Source organism: Eleutherodactylus coqui, chromosome 13, assembly GCF_035609145.1.
Source record: "Eleutherodactylus coqui strain aEleCoq1 chromosome 13, aEleCoq1.hap1, whole genome shotgun sequence".
NCBI classification, from domain to species: domain Eukaryota; kingdom Metazoa; phylum Chordata; class Amphibia; order Anura; family Eleutherodactylidae; genus Eleutherodactylus; species Eleutherodactylus coqui.
In genome coordinates, this window is record NC_089849.1 from 72,661,331 (window position 1) to 72,676,797 (window position 15,467).

The following is a 15,467-nucleotide window of genomic DNA, read 5'->3' on the forward strand; positions in this document are numbered from 1 at the left end:
AAATGTAGCATTGCTGACCTTTCAAATTCATGGCTGACCATTTAATGCACTGGTGAGTTGGGTCAACCGGAGTGTAGCCCTCTAGCTTATAAAGGAGTTTCCTAAGCAGGGGATCTGCATCAATGATATATATATATATACCCTACATATGGGGAGAGGTTGTTGTGAGACAATTGTGTAGGCATACTTCTTTAAAACAGTTTACAAGTTTCTACATTTCCACCCTTTATGCCAATATCATAAACAGTAATAGAATCTGGACTTGCCATCCTATATATTAGTAATATTACATATAAGGCTTCTTTCACACAGGCATCGATAGCTGAAAATCGCCTGTTAACGCAATTTTTAGTGCAGTTTAGCCACAATTTTTTGGCTTGCGTGAAAACAACCCCGTGTGAAAAAGCCCTAAGGCTGTGTTCACACGCAGCAGATTTGGTCACATTTTCCTGCAGCAGAAAAAGGGGTGAAGGGGTTAAATCTGCTGTGGATCCGTGTCAAAATTGGATTTCGATGTTGAATTTCGTACAGATTTTGGTTCAGATTTTCCCACTGTTTCCCACACCAAATCCGCTACATGTGAGCGTACCCTGAAGGACAGTTTCCCACCCTCCTCAGTTTTTAACCCTTTCCAATCCACTGTCTTACGTCTAAAGACATTATGATTTAACGCTGTACAGCTCCGATGTCGGAAGACATCCGTCGGGGTTTTCTTACTGTATATTGGCAGCCTCTCTGCTGTCAGAGCCTATCCAACGTGTCACCTAATGCAGTACTGGCTTTATCCAGCAGATAGCGCCGTTGTGTAACGGCAGAAAAAGAGTAAGCCCCCTAGGAAAACCAGGATACAAATTGGATTGGAAAGGGTTAAGCTTCCAAAAGAAATGATGCACCACTATGGAAGATTAGTCTGCAGGAAGTTAGGCCGGTTTCACACCTGAACCTCCGGCTAGAGGTGCCGGCACAAATACGGCTGAAAATACCAGAAGATAAAGCCCTGCAAGATCCTTTTGTTCTGCCCAAAAGCCGTGCAGCTGGCCGGAAAGCGGATGGACCCCATTATAATCAATGGGGTCTGTCCAGCGCTGTTCAATTCTGCCCAGAGACGGACGTGTTCGGCTGCGGGGATTCACCTTTACTACTCCCCGAACAGAGCACTAAAGTGGAATCCCCAGTGCAGATGTGAACCCACCACTATTCCTGCTATTAGAACTTTGTTTGCCAGTTTTTTTGGTAGGACACATAAGGCAGAACCTCTTCAGTTTCTGTTCGGTCCCTTCTGGACAGCAGATTGTAAGATTATTATGCTCTCACAGCTATAAAGTAACTCAATCTCTTCCTTTGTTTTGCTGTAAGTTTTCCTTGACTTTTCTGTCCTCTACCTGGTTTGAACGCTTCAGTATGCTGGTCATCCTCCTGAACTGTGTCACCCTGGGAATGTTCCATCCATGTGAAGACGTTGCCTGCGATTCCCAGCGCTGCAAAATTCTGCAGGTAAGCACAATGTTGCTCAGGGATATTATGTACATTTTATTTTTTTATGTGACTAAGTTTGTGCTGGAGTGTTAATTTATTCATGGATCCAGTCTGTTTTTACCTCCAGAAATCTGTATGCATGTGTTTTTAATCATTTTTAGTTTCTCGAGTAAAATAAGCACAGATCAGAAAAGAAAAAAAGTACTGAAGTAAATAGGTTGAAGCTCGAAGAGGTTGACAGAGTAGGATGCATTGACCTTTAATGGTAGAGGGGGTGGACAGCAAGTTCTATGTGTATATCACCCCTCACTCTCCACCTCGCCTACTGTGCACATCTCCAGCCCCTTTACCTTCTGTATCACCCCATTACTTGTAGTTTGTAAGCTCGTTGGAGCAGGACCCTCACCCCTATTGTTTCCACCAACTGATTACTATGTAACCGTGGTTCTGTAATGTTTGTACTTTTGTCTTTCTGTATCCCCTGTCTATGTAAGCGCTGCGGAATATGTTGGCGCTATACAAATAAAGTTTATTATTATTAATATAATTTACTAACAGGTTGGGCATGGAAAACCCTACTAGAGTTATCATGAACGTTGTTATTAAGGGCACTATTATCACTATCATTGTATGATTGGCTTAGCCCATGTGTCTGCTACGGAGCCCATAGTGAGCATTTCACCAGCTTGGCTTGGCCTTGTCCCAATACTCACTAGGGAATGTCAAAATTTGCATAGATCACATCTTACACAATTACTGCCAATATAATCACACAAAGGATGGGTGAACTAGACTAAGGCCTCCCTCACACAGGGCGTTTGCAGAAACGCAGCGTTTTTCAATGCTGCGTTTATTGCAGATTCCGCCCCGTTTCAGCAGCGTTGGCATACTTTATGCCAGCGTTTTGGCTGCGTTTTCAGCTCGGCTGAAAATGCAGCCAAGGATGCTGAAAAGAAAAAAAAGCAATACTCACCTAGCCGCTGCGGTCCGGGTCGCGGCCGCTGGTCTCTGCCGCTGATCCGGGCTTCTTCTGCACTCCCAGCCTATTGCCGTAGGCCAGGTTTGAGAACCCCGCCTCCAGCAATAGAGTGCCGGCGCTGATTGGCTGAGACAGTCAATGAAGGGCTGTGATTGGGCATCGAGCGCGCCGACAACCAATCACAGCACTCTATTGCTGGAGGCGGGGTTCTCAAACCTGGCCTACGGCTATAGACTTGGGAGTGTTGGAGAAGCCCGGATGAGCGGCAGAGACCAGCGGCCCCGGATCGCAGCGGCTAGGTGAGTATTACTTTCTTTTTTTCCTCTAGCCTAGCTGGGACTGATTTTCAGGGGTAGGGCTTCTATTGCACACCCTCACCCCGAAAATCGGCGAGCGGTTAACGCTGCCAAAAACGCGGCACCAAGTGTTGCCGCATTTTTAGCAGTGCTGAAACCGCTGCCCATTCATTTTAATGGGCGACGCAGGGCTGAAAACGCCCCAAAATAGAACATGCATCGCTGTCAAAGTGCAGCGTTGGAAGGCGCTGTGTTTTCAGCCCTGTGTGAGCAGCCCCATTGAAATGAATGGGAGTGTTGTACAGCGTTTAGCGCTGGGCTGAAAAGGCAGCGCTAAATGCTGTACAAAACGCCCTGTGTGAGGGAGGCCTAAGGGTTATATCACCATCATAGGGGATGCGGTTGCACCCGGGGCGCAAGAGCCTTAGGGGGCCCATAAGGCCTCTCTTCTCCATATAGGGAGAAGCATTATAGATGGGGGCTCTGTTACAGGGTTTGGATTGGAGCCCAGGAGCTTAACATAAAAACATGATTCATGCTATAGCTCATTTTCCATTTAGATATCTGAATCTGACCAGAACAATTTATTTAAAAAAAAAAGAGAAAAATGGGTATATTTTTGAAATGTGATTTTTAATACAAAGAAAATCTTTAGAGAGAAAATCTGTATTAAGATACTGTCTTCACTTCTGTATCTTACTGTGAATCTAATAAATGGAGACACATAAAAGCACTATATTACATATAGCTTGACAACTAACATTTATACACAGTAGTTTAACTATACTAATATACAACAACGGTCCTGTCAGACATCCCTGAACCCCATCAATAAATGTTCGGAGTTGACAGCTATGAAGTACAGTGGAGAAGAACTGCATATAGTCTAAGAACAAAGCGTGATTTTGCCATTTCAGGACACTGAAGTAGGAGTAGAAGAGCACTGACTACAATTTCTAAAAATACCTAAATTCAAAACCTTGTAAAATGTCATAATTGGCAAAAGTAAAAGATGACTTGAATCGTCGATGCTTAGAATGAGAATCAATCGCAATATGTAATTCAATGATGAACATCAATGGTGGTGGCCAAAGAGTGGACTGCAGAGCGGGACCAGTAGATCAGAGTGTCTATTTCCCCAGTTGATATTGATGGATTTGTTCTTTTTTTAACCAAATTAGAAAGCCCTTTGGCTATGTAATATACATAGTGCTGCACAGCACATTTTATTGCAATGCACAACCTTGAGTAAAAATGGCCAAACACAAGGATCTGGGTGAGATTGACAAAGGCTAACTTGTGATGTCTAGACGACTGGGTCAGAACAGGTTTTGTGGGGTGTTCGTGTATGGATTTATTAGCACCTATCAAAGCGGTATAAAAAAGACAAACAGTGAAGTGGTGGCAGGCCCATGAGCACCCAAGGTTCACCGCCGGCCTGTCTGGTCCGATCTCACAGAAGAGCTATTGGAGCCCAAATTCCTAAAAAAGTTAAGGGTGTTGTGCCACCAAAACAACTTATCACCAATCTATAGGATAGGATTCTGCTGGGGGCCTGACTCCTGGGACCCACACTAATTATGAGAATGAGAAACCCGAATGTCCACATATGACTTGAACAACTGTTATGCATGCACACTACCACTCCATTCATCAATGCTATATGCTGTACAACAAAAATGGTTCAGAAATGGTATGAGCACCGGGGCCTAGGAGCCTTAGGGGGCCCATAAGGCCTCTCTTCTCCATATGGGGAGCTCAGTGCTATGAAGAAAGCATTACAGTTGGGGGCCCTGTTACAGGCTCTGCATTGAGGCCCAAAAGCTTCAAGTTACAACTCTGCATTAAGGGGTTAAGAGAAGTTGGGGGGCCCCAAGATAAACTTTTGCACCCGGGCCCATGAGCCTTTAGCTATGCCCCTGGGTGTGAGGAATATACTGTAACAGGCTTCAATGTGATGACTTGGCCTCCAGATTCCTCAAATCTCAATCAGATCAAACATCTGTGGGATGTGCTGGAAAAACAAGGCTGACCCATGTAGGTCGCACCTCACAACTTTCGAGACTTATAGTATCTGCTGCTACAGACTTGATGCCAGATACCACAGGACACCTTTGGATGTCTTGTGAAGTCCATGGCTCAATGGGTAAGAGCTGTTTTGGTGGCACAAAAGTACACAATAATGGGTAGGCAGTAGAGATGAGCGAGTATACTCGCTAAAGGCAATTACTCGAGCGAGCATTGCCTTTAGCGAGTATCTCCCCGCTCAAGATTAAAGGTTCGGGTGCCGGCGCAGGGGAGCGGTGAGTAGCGGCAGTCAGCAGAAGGGAGCGGGGGGGGGGAGAGGGAGAGAGAGATCTCCCCTCCGTTCCGCCCCGCTCTTCCCCGCAGATCCCTGCCCGCTGCCGGCACCCGAACCTTCCGTCTCGAGCGGGGGAGATACTCGCTAAAGGCAATGCTCGCTCGAGCAATTGCCTTTAGCGAGTATACTCGCTCATCTCTAGTAGGCAGTTCTAAGTGTATACCTGGGGAACTCAATGAAATCATCTATTGAGAATATTGGTGACTTCCGGTTGGCTACAGAAAAAGGTAAATTTTTTATATGTGCAAGTGATTGTTGTTTCTTTGTTTTAGGAAAATTGATCTGTATTATCGTTGGCTCCTATTAGCTATTATTGCATTTTTATGTTTTCTTCTAAATGATTTTCTACCTTTAATGCAGGGATTTGATGACTTCATTTTTGCCTTTTTTGCTGTGGAGATGATTATCAAAATGTTTGCTCTGGGAATATTTGGACAGAAATGCTATTTGGGAGACACCTGGAATCGTTTAGATTTTTTCATAGTTATCGCAGGGTAAGTGCCGTTATTGTGATTGCTATGTGTTGTATTACTCCAATAATGTTCCTTTCAAAATGGGATTTTGTCATAATGGTTTTCCGAATGAACACAACTGTAATGATGATCTATGGCATATAATTAGCTATTTAAAGATGGGCCATAAACAGTATAGTGATCCAAAAATGCCGTATTTAATAAAGCCAAATGTATCATTCAGACCAAAACAAAAGCTATCCAAATGCTCTAAAAAGTGTCAAAATAAATTTGAAGGGGTTTCCTGGAACTATAATATTGATGATCCATTCTCAGAATAGGTCATCAGTATCAGATTGGTGGGCGTCAGATGCCTGGCACCCCTGCCGATCAGCTGTTTGTTAGAAATAGCATATTGTGCGGTGACTCAGAATCATACTGCAAGCTCAGTCCCATTCAAGTGAATGGGAAAGAAATGAAGCATTACACATATTGAAATCAATATAATACACTAGATACAGTTGCCAATTCCCATTGCACATTAGATTTATTTGCCAAATTTACAAACTTTCAGCTATTTGCAAAAAAAAACCAATTTAAATAAATCAACTGAACTGATACAGCAAGTGGTTTCCCCAAATTCACCTTTTAATGGCTACAGCAATCTCAGAATTATTCAAACTCTTCATGACAAGATTCTTTAGTACTTAGTAGAGGGCATTTTGCTGTTATGACCTGCTGCAAAAATGATGAATAACTGCTGACGGTGTGTCAGGACTGGAACCCACGAGCTCCTGTAGTCCAGGCGGTGGCTGTACCTGATGAGCTATCCAGCCCTTTGGATAGCTCCCCTGCATGACCTTGTCCGTGTTTCCTGCTCCTGGTCCAGTTTCCTGTACTCCAGGATTGGATGTCCTATAAAATCCTGGTCCTTCCATTTTCTCATTGTGTGATTATTTGTGCTCCAAGCTTATAGTCAAGCTTCACCACCTGCCTGTTCCTCTGAGCTACAATTCATACTATCTGTGTACCAACCTCTGGCTTCCCCTGACTACGCTATCTACCTGCTCCTCTGTACTGCAACTGATACCATCAGTGTATCGATTTCTAGCTTCCCCTGACCATGCTTTGCCCGTATTGGATACAATACTAGGACTCCAAACCTGAACCGGACCGATACACAGTGTTTCTGAGGACTCCTAGCCCAATCCTCATGGGCAATGGCCTTCATACTGCCACTCCTGAATATTCCAGAACTTCTTTTGAAACCAAGCCTTGGTGGACTGGAGGTATGCTTGGGATCATTGTCCTGTTGGAAGGCACAATGGTGCCCAAGCTTCAGCTCCCTCACAGAAAGCACAACATTTTTTCCTAGAATTTCCTGATACATCATTGAATCTATCTTGCCCTCCACATGCTGGAGGTTTCCAGGAAGCAAAGCAGGCCCCTGATCATCACCAAGCCACCACCATGCATCACTTTAGGCAGAGTGTTGATCCACAGGCTCGAAAAGTTTCAGTTTTGTTGCATCACTCTACAGAACAGAATCCAAAAATTTCAAAAACTTTAGTGTCATAGTGAAACCAACTTTTCTTGCGCTTTTGGGTCAGTAGAGGTGTACATGCTAGAATTTGGGCTGAAAGACCTTCAGTGCTTAGTATGTGCCTAAAGCCGCATTCAGCGTACAGAAACATGTCAGTGTATTGTTACTGTTACTGTGGACGGGCCGCAAATCTGCGGGAAAATAGGAGATTTTTTTTTAAAAAAAGGCCGCTGCGCATGCGCCGGCCATGTCAGCATCCACCATGCTGAAGAAGATCCGGCCGCGAGGGAGGAGATCCGCGCTGGATCCACAAAGGTAAGAAAATGTCTTTTCCTCTTCATGTCCGCAGGCACACATGGATTTCACTGCGGGGTTCAGCAATGGAATCCATTGTGCAAGTGGACATTGGCCCTAAGAGGTTAGTTGCATCACATACCCCATACTTTGTCAAATTTGTCAAGGCAATGGTGACCTTTCTAAACAATGTGGTTTACGAGGACAACAACTCTGTTACCTTTTTATGTCCAAATATGGCATATTCTAAATTCCTATCTAAGGCAGGCAGCCCCTTCAAAGGGGGTTCTGTCATAAAAAAAAGTTCTATACTTACCTATTCCTCCTCAGGCAGACTCCTTACTGCATCTTCTCCTCCCTGATCTTCTCCAGTCCCCCGGATCACCTCACCTCCAGCCGGCCGATTCTTCCGCTTCTGGTGACGAAGCATCCATTCAGAGGCAGCCTTCTTCCTGACGGGCAATGTACGCAGTCTCGGCAATAGATAAGCACTCCCACAAGGCTATGAATGCTACGTCACTAATGACGTAGCGTACATTGCCCAGAAAGAAGAAGAATGCACGTACCATAACAGGAAAAAGAGGATTCGGCTGGCTGGAGGTGAGGTGACCCGAGGAACTGGAGAAGATCGAGGGGAAGAAGATGCGGTAAGGAGTCTACCTGCGGAGGAATACATAAGTATTGATTTTTTTTATGACGAAAACCCCTTTAAGCGTCAAGAATTATTTTCAGCATAACAGAAAAGCTAAAAGCATTTTCAAATAAGACCTATGGATAAAGAAGAATATTTGATATAAGTAGTAATTGTGTAGGGTGTGCTAGACAGGGTCTTTACATTTCTGTTTAAGGATAAAAAAATTTAATTAAAAGAGGTTTATAGTACCAAAAAAATGTTTTAACCCATTATCACAGTGTGCCATAGATTAATGACTAGAGATGAGCGAGCATACTCGCTGGGGCAAACTACTCGAGCTAGTAGTGCCTTATGCGAGTACCTGCCCGCTCGTCTCTAAAGATTCGGGTGTCGGTGGGGAGCAGCGGGGCAGAGCAGGGAGGAACGGGGGGGAGATCTCTCTCTCACTCTCTCCCACCCTGCTCACTCCCGCAACTCACCGCTCTCCCCCGCCGGCACCTGAATCTTTAGAGACCAGCGGGCAGGTACTTGCATAAGGCACTACTCGCTCGAGTAGTTTGCCTTAGCAAGTACTCTCGCTCATCTCTATTAATGACATAGGTACGTCTGGCACCGTAGTGTAAATGTATGGGATAGCGACAGCTCAGGAGCTGAGTCCAAAGTATCACCCGCTGGAGTCAGCTGGAAGTAACATCTGATATTCTAGTGTTACAGCTGGATCTTCAAGCCCCTCTGTTTACGTCCTCGGATGCTGTGGTGAAGTTAATATGGGTTAAAATAACCCCAAATTATGTACTTATCTTTCAAATCCCCTGTCACTCAACATGAGGGTTCTTGGTCCATTACTGATCGTTGTTTACAGTAGTGTAGCGATGTTGTATTATCTTGACGAGTGTGCATGGCAGCCTGTGCTATACTTACTGCCCGCCATGATGACATCTCATTATTTTATTGAAAAACTGTATTTTGTGATTTGATTCTTCATAATGTTTTTGCCATATATTACATTTTGTTTGAATATCTGAAACAATTAAGTGGAACAGATACAGTAGATAAAAACAGAAGAAACGAGGAGACAAATATGGAGGTGCTCATTTCTTGGCCTTATGCAATTCTTTTCTCTCCTAGACAATTAGACTTTATAATATGGTTGCCGTAACTTGCATATTCAACATGTGGCCTTACTAATGTTTTGGAAACTTTCATCTTTTCCTGAATATCTCATGAGTGCATTACTACTAAATAGATGTGTGTCCCCTGCAAATATAGAAACAGCATTGCTATTCCAATCTTCACAATAATTACAAGTCTCCGGAGATGGTTTTTAAGCCTTTGATCATTTACAAACAATATTTTCTAACCCAATAGAGCTAATTTCCGTAGAAGCAGCTGTGAGGGATATATATGCAGTAGAAAAGTAATTGGTCAGCTCACTTCAGTGATGTGTGCGAGTCTCCGAGCATGTCCTTGTACGATATCTCCGAACATGAAGTAAAGACCGGCACAATCCAAGATTACAATCATCTTCTCTCTATTGTAGCCCCCAATCTAAAGGAATACCCCCAGTAAAAATTGCAGAAAATGTATCTTGTGATATATTATACGTTGAATAGCTTCTTTATCAGATACACCCATCTAGTAGCACATTGGACCTCCTTCGGCCTTCAGAAGTACAGCAGTTTGTCGTGACATAGATTCCAAGGCGTTGGCAGGAAATATTGGCTCATGTGTACAGGTAGTATCTTGTAGTTGGTGCAGATTGGATGAAGGGTTCATCGATTCATACTGCTTGTGCCAAATTCTGACAACCTCTTCCCCATCACCATGGTGCAATAGTGATCTGGATTCATCTGGCCAGGTGATGTTTTTTTGTTTTTTTTTACTGCTTAGTGATATAATTATTGTTCTTTTTTGCCCACTGGTGTCTTGCCTTTCTGATTCTCTTTGCAATGGCACTAGAACTGGTTGTCTGCTGTTATAGCCCATCTGTGCTGAGGAACAACAAGTTGTACATTCACACACATTAAGGGTGACTACCCACTAGCGTTTTTTTTACTGCGAAATTCGCAGCGTTTTTTTTTTTCTGCAGGGGTCTTTGGGCTATGGGACTTGTAAAGCTAAAATCGCGATTTTGCACGATCGCGATTTTAACATTACAAGTCCCATAGACCCCCTGCAGAAAAAAAAACCTGCGAATTTCGCAGTGAAAAAAAAAACGCTAGTGGGTAGTCACCCTAAGGCCCATTTAGACCCAACGATTCTCACTAAAAATGCACTCAAAGCTGTCTTTTGAGCAAGAATTGTTGGGTCTAAATGCATGGACATTGTGCAGTTTTCGTGAACGAGTCATTCCTTGCTTAATTCTAGTTTTCTTGAATTGAGCAATAAACTTTTATCAGCGGTGCAGGCTATTATCACAGTCAGCAGCACTGAGAAAATTCTTACAGCCCATTTCCCGCTGGTAGTTCACAGTGGGACGTGAGCTGTAAGGGCGGAGAACAATACAGCTGTTTGCTTATGCAGAACAGCTGTATTGTTCACTGAGCGATAGCGGAGTTGTCACGCTCCACCTGCATAGCTCTTTAGTAGCTACTTAGTTACTATAGACTATGCAAATATGATCGCTCAAAACTGTCACTCAAGCTGTCATTTGAGCGACTTTTGAGCTATCATCTGTCAGTGTAAATGGGGTCATAGTTGGAGCACCAACATTGTATTTGGCTGCAATTTGCTAAACATCCTCCTCTCATCCCTTTTGTTGATGAGTTATATCCACAAAATCCCCTTTTGTTGGATGTATTTCCTCAATCACACCATTTTTGGTATACTCTCTACAACATTGCACCAGAAAAGCCCGCAAGCTTTGCAGTTTTTGAATTCCTGTCCCCAACCTGTCTGTCACCAATGACCATGCCCCATTCAAAGTCATTCAGATTGCTCAATTTTCCCATTTTTATGTGGATTCACACTGAAACCGATCCAACGAAAACTTGCTTACTCGATTTTAGGCTGCACTTCAGGGTAATTTATTCGCTTTCCATACAGGCAAGCTCCAGTTGTAAAAGGGAAGGTGTCTCTAATAAAGTGCCCATTCTTTGCTTTAAAGAGAATCACTGGTGGGTAAAGAATTTCAAACCAAAAGATGTCTTTATTCATAGTCTCATATTTCTAAACGTGCAGGACGGGCATTATATACCTTAGTAATTGGGCCCAGCTTCTGCATTAGTAGGGGGTGACAAAGTATTGCCTGTTACTTTACTAAGCTGACATATTAAATCTATTTTGAATAATGGCTGTAGATTTTCCAGCAGAAGACCACATACCTTATCTACTGTTTTTTCATCTAGTATGGTTATGAGTAATGTGCCATCTGCAACATAGTTGGTCCAATTACTTTTTTTCCCAAAAGGTAGCGATAGACAATGTCTATGTTGCAAAAATGCACATAAAGCTAAAAAAATTAGGCTACATTCACACTAGCATTTTTTCAACCGATCCAGTTTTATTAAAAACAGAAATCGGAAGTAAAATGGAAACATTCTGTAAGCTTTAAGAGAAGGTGGTGATGCCTCTTCAATGAATGTGGCTCAGTGGTTAGCACTGTTGCCTTTTAATGCTGGGATCCTAGGTTCAAATCTTATCAAGAGTAACATAGAAAAATTCCATACAGCCATCAACCTCGGTTAGGTTTGAGCCTACAACTGCAAGGCAGCAATGTTACCACACTTGTTCTTTCGTTTCCTGAGAAACTCAAAGAGAACATAAAAAGCCAAGATAGACTTTGACCTTGGTCAATTACAGCACTGCCAGGCCCCACACTTGTTCTTCTTTTTTCTTCTCTGGAGGAGGAAAACAAGAAACACAGAGAACATACAAAGTCCATGCAGATGTTGTCCCTGGGCAAAAATGAACCTAGGACAATAGTGATAATGACTAAGCCAACATGCTTTATCTTTCTCCTTCCTCCTCTTTCTTAGTTTTCCTCCTCCTCCAGGGGAGAAGGTGAAGACAAAATTAAAGGAGAAGGAGGTATGGGGTAAGGAGGAGAATAAGAAAAATATCTTCTCTTCCTCCAGAGGAGAAGGAAGAAGGAAGAAGCTTGATGGCTCAGTGGCTAGCACTCTTGACTTATAACACTGTGGTTCTAGGTGAATGTCTGACTATGGACAACATCTGCATGGAGGTTGTATGTTATCATTGTGTTTCTTCTTCTTCTTCTGAAGCATAGTAGCTCGGTCATTAGTACTGCTGCCTTGCAGTGCTGGAATTATAGGTTTAATCTGTCCAAGGGTGGTCTCTGTATTGGCTTTTTTGTGTTTATTCTTCTTGCTCTTCGATTTATCCGGCAATGAAAGAACAAGCGTGGTGGCTCAGCTGTTAGTGCTGGAGTAGTAGGTCCAAATCTGACTAAGAGCAACATCTGTTTTTCAAAGTCTTGATGGTATTTGAACCTAGGACCCCAGCATTGCAAGGCAACAGTGCTAACCACTGAGCCGCATTCATTGAAGAGGCCCCACCACCAAACAACAAAATGGAAATGAAAACACTGGTATGAAAAGGCCCTTCCTGACACAATTGAAAATATAAATGGCAACATTAAACAATTTATGAATTGCAATAGTAAATATATAATTTTATTGCAAGAAATGTAGTTTGCACAATTTGATACCCTTTTTCCCTCAAAATAAGACAGTGTCTTATATTAATTTTTGCTCCAATTGATTTAACTTTTTACGTGTATAGATGTCTGGGCACTATTTATATTGTCTTTTTTTATTAACTGTAACTAGGGCTCAATTTTGCAGTAGGGCTTATACTTCAAGCATCCTCAAAAATCCTGAAAAAGCTTTCTACATCCTCAAAAATCTTGAAAAATCATGCTAGGTCCTATTTTCTGGGTAGGTCTTATTTTCAAGAAAACAGGGTATTTGTAGGGTATACTGCACAAAATATGGAGGAATGTATACAAGGACACATTGGAGACTTCGTCAATTCAGAACTCAAAATATTCCTAATGTGTCCAAACAGTTTTTAGAACATTCTGGAGATCTATCCGTGTTTTTTCCTAATACAACTAGAGAGAATTAGTAGACCTCTTAGAGTTGGTGATTGGAAACAAGCATTTTAGCGCTTCGTGTAAATACATGATATTCATGTGAGATGCTTTATGAACCGAAGGGTTTAAATGATCAATCTGTTTTAATTTTACTCCTATAAGTGCGATTTCTGTGTCACTTTATTCATGTTTTTTGTAATTTTTTTTCACATAAAACACCAAAGCTGAGTAAAGATCATTTTTCTACCTGAAACGCGTCAGCCTACCACCGTTTCTCTTTTCCTTATGTAATATATAATAAGATGTCTTTTCTGCTGTTTTATTTGGACAATGATAGAGAGGAGACATTTTTAATCTTGGATTGCGTCGGTCTTCATTTCACGTTTGGAGAGCTGTGAGGGATAGTAGCGAGTCTACAGAAGCATTAGGTGTTCATTTGGTGCCATTTATTCTGATATCACAATACATTACTTGTTATTTTCCATAGAACCGCAAGAAAAATCTATGAAATGTTTTTTCTTTTTCAATATATAAATCTTAAATTCTACAACTTTCTAACATACTTTTTGTTTCAATTCCACACCATTTTCAATATACAGGGTGTCCCAAAAATGTATAGGCACTTTGAGGGATTATAAAGTCAGTGTTTATTAGTATATTCAATTCGTTGACTGTTGCAGTTTTTTTTTTCTATAAACTTTATCTTTTAAGTATCCCCATAAAAAAGTTTGGTGGTGTGACGTCTGGTGAACATGGGGGATATTCTACTGAACCTCTTAGTCCAATTGGTCTGTTTGGTGGATTATCATCAAGGTAGGCCCTTACATCATGATGCTATTCTAGGGGTGTTCCATCTTGTTAGAATTAAAACTCCTCATCCTCGAAGTTCTCTTGAATGCGTGGCATCGCAGATTGCTGCAGTAAGTTCAGGTAAATGGCAGCAGTCATGTTAGCATCAAAAAGAAGGGTCTATTTAATCCCTTTGTTGATAAACCACACCACACTGTAAAGGTCTATTTACCCGGAGCAATGATTAATCGAAGATCGCTCAAACGACAGTTTGAGTGACAGCTTTGAGCGATCATTTTGCATAAGCTATTAAGTAGCTACTCAGCTACTTAATATCTATTTAGTGTGCAAATGAAGCCTTCATAGAATGCAGTTAATAGCCAGAGGGCTCTTATCTGCTTTCAGTTCCTTTGTTCTCCGACAGGAAACAATGTTATCAGCACTACCCGTGGAGAACTCCTGATAAGACTGCATGACGATTTTTAGGTTGGCTGAATTTAACGATCAGCTAGCAGTGCACGAAAAGTGCATGATGGCCGCATGTTTAGACACAACGATGATCTCTCAAACGATCACTTTTTAAATGGGCCTTAACTCCTGGTAGGTTAACATGATGTTCCTCCATAACATGTGGATTCTCAGATCCCCAGTAGGTGCAATTGTGGTGGTTAATTGAGCCATTTAATTTAATCGTAGCCTCATCACTGCAGTCTTTCTTGGAAACTGTGCCTCCTCTGCGCATCTTACCAAGTACCACTCTCATATCTGCACTTTCCAGACTGGATCATCTTCATTGAAAGCATGAACTATTCTTGGATTGTAATTTTTCCAAAGACACTTGATTTAGAATTTCCTGTCTCACAACCCACTTGCCGCACAAATTTTCTTGGACTCTGGAGATACTTTTCCATCAACCTTTCTTGTTCTGTTGGACTCATCGATATTGATGGTCTTCCAGAACGTTTCTTGTGGATATTCCGAACAGCTCCATCTGCTTCAAGCTTATCTCTATTTCGAGTGATAGTAAGTCATGTAGATGGAATCGTTTAAATCTCTGTCCGAAACTGTCTTTGCCCTTCAACTGTATTTTCAAACTTCCAGTAGCACTTTAGGATAGATTTCCTTTGCTCAAAGCTTGGTCTGGCTTCACCCATTATTTCTTATCTGCTCAACCTGAAAAAAGTGAAAATTAAGTGGGCAAGATAACTCAAAACTGGTGCAAAGGAATACTGGCTTATTTGCCCATTGCCACCAATCAGGTCTCTGCTTTCATTTTCCAGAGGTGAAATCCGATTGGTTGCAATCGGCAGCTAAGCCAGTTTTCCTTTGACTCAGTTTTGATTTATCTACCTCAATAAGTTAGTGATTTATAAGATGTTACAGTGTGTATACATTTTTGGGACACCCTATATTTATTTGTTGTCAGTGAATGAGAGCACTCTTGTTTACAGGTCTGTTGCAACTGACTGTACATAGCTAGTAGATAGAGATGAGCGAGCATACTCACTAAGGGCAATTACTCGAGCGAGCATTGCCCTTAGCAAGTACCTGCCCGCTCGGAAGAAAAGATTTGGGTGTCGGCGGGG

General features: G+C 42.2%; 1 protein-coding gene across 6 annotated transcripts in view; it reads left to right on the forward strand.

Moving 5' to 3' along the window:
- Nucleotides 1-1,387: 1,387 nt before the first annotated feature.
- Nucleotides 1,388-15,467, forward strand: part of CACNA1G (calcium voltage-gated channel subunit alpha1 G) — a 179,977-nt gene continuing 165,897 nt past the window's right edge. For all 6 annotated transcript variants that reach the window (XM_066586608.1, XM_066586607.1, XM_066586613.1 and 3 more), the window contains exons 1-2: nt 1,388-1,494; nt 5,474-5,607. In XM_066586608.1, coding sequence (XP_066442705.1) covers nt 1,402-1,494; nt 5,474-5,607 — 227 coding nt within the window. In that variant the 5' untranslated portion in view covers nt 1,388-1,401. The remainder of the gene's footprint in view (nt 1,495-5,473; nt 5,608-15,467) is intronic.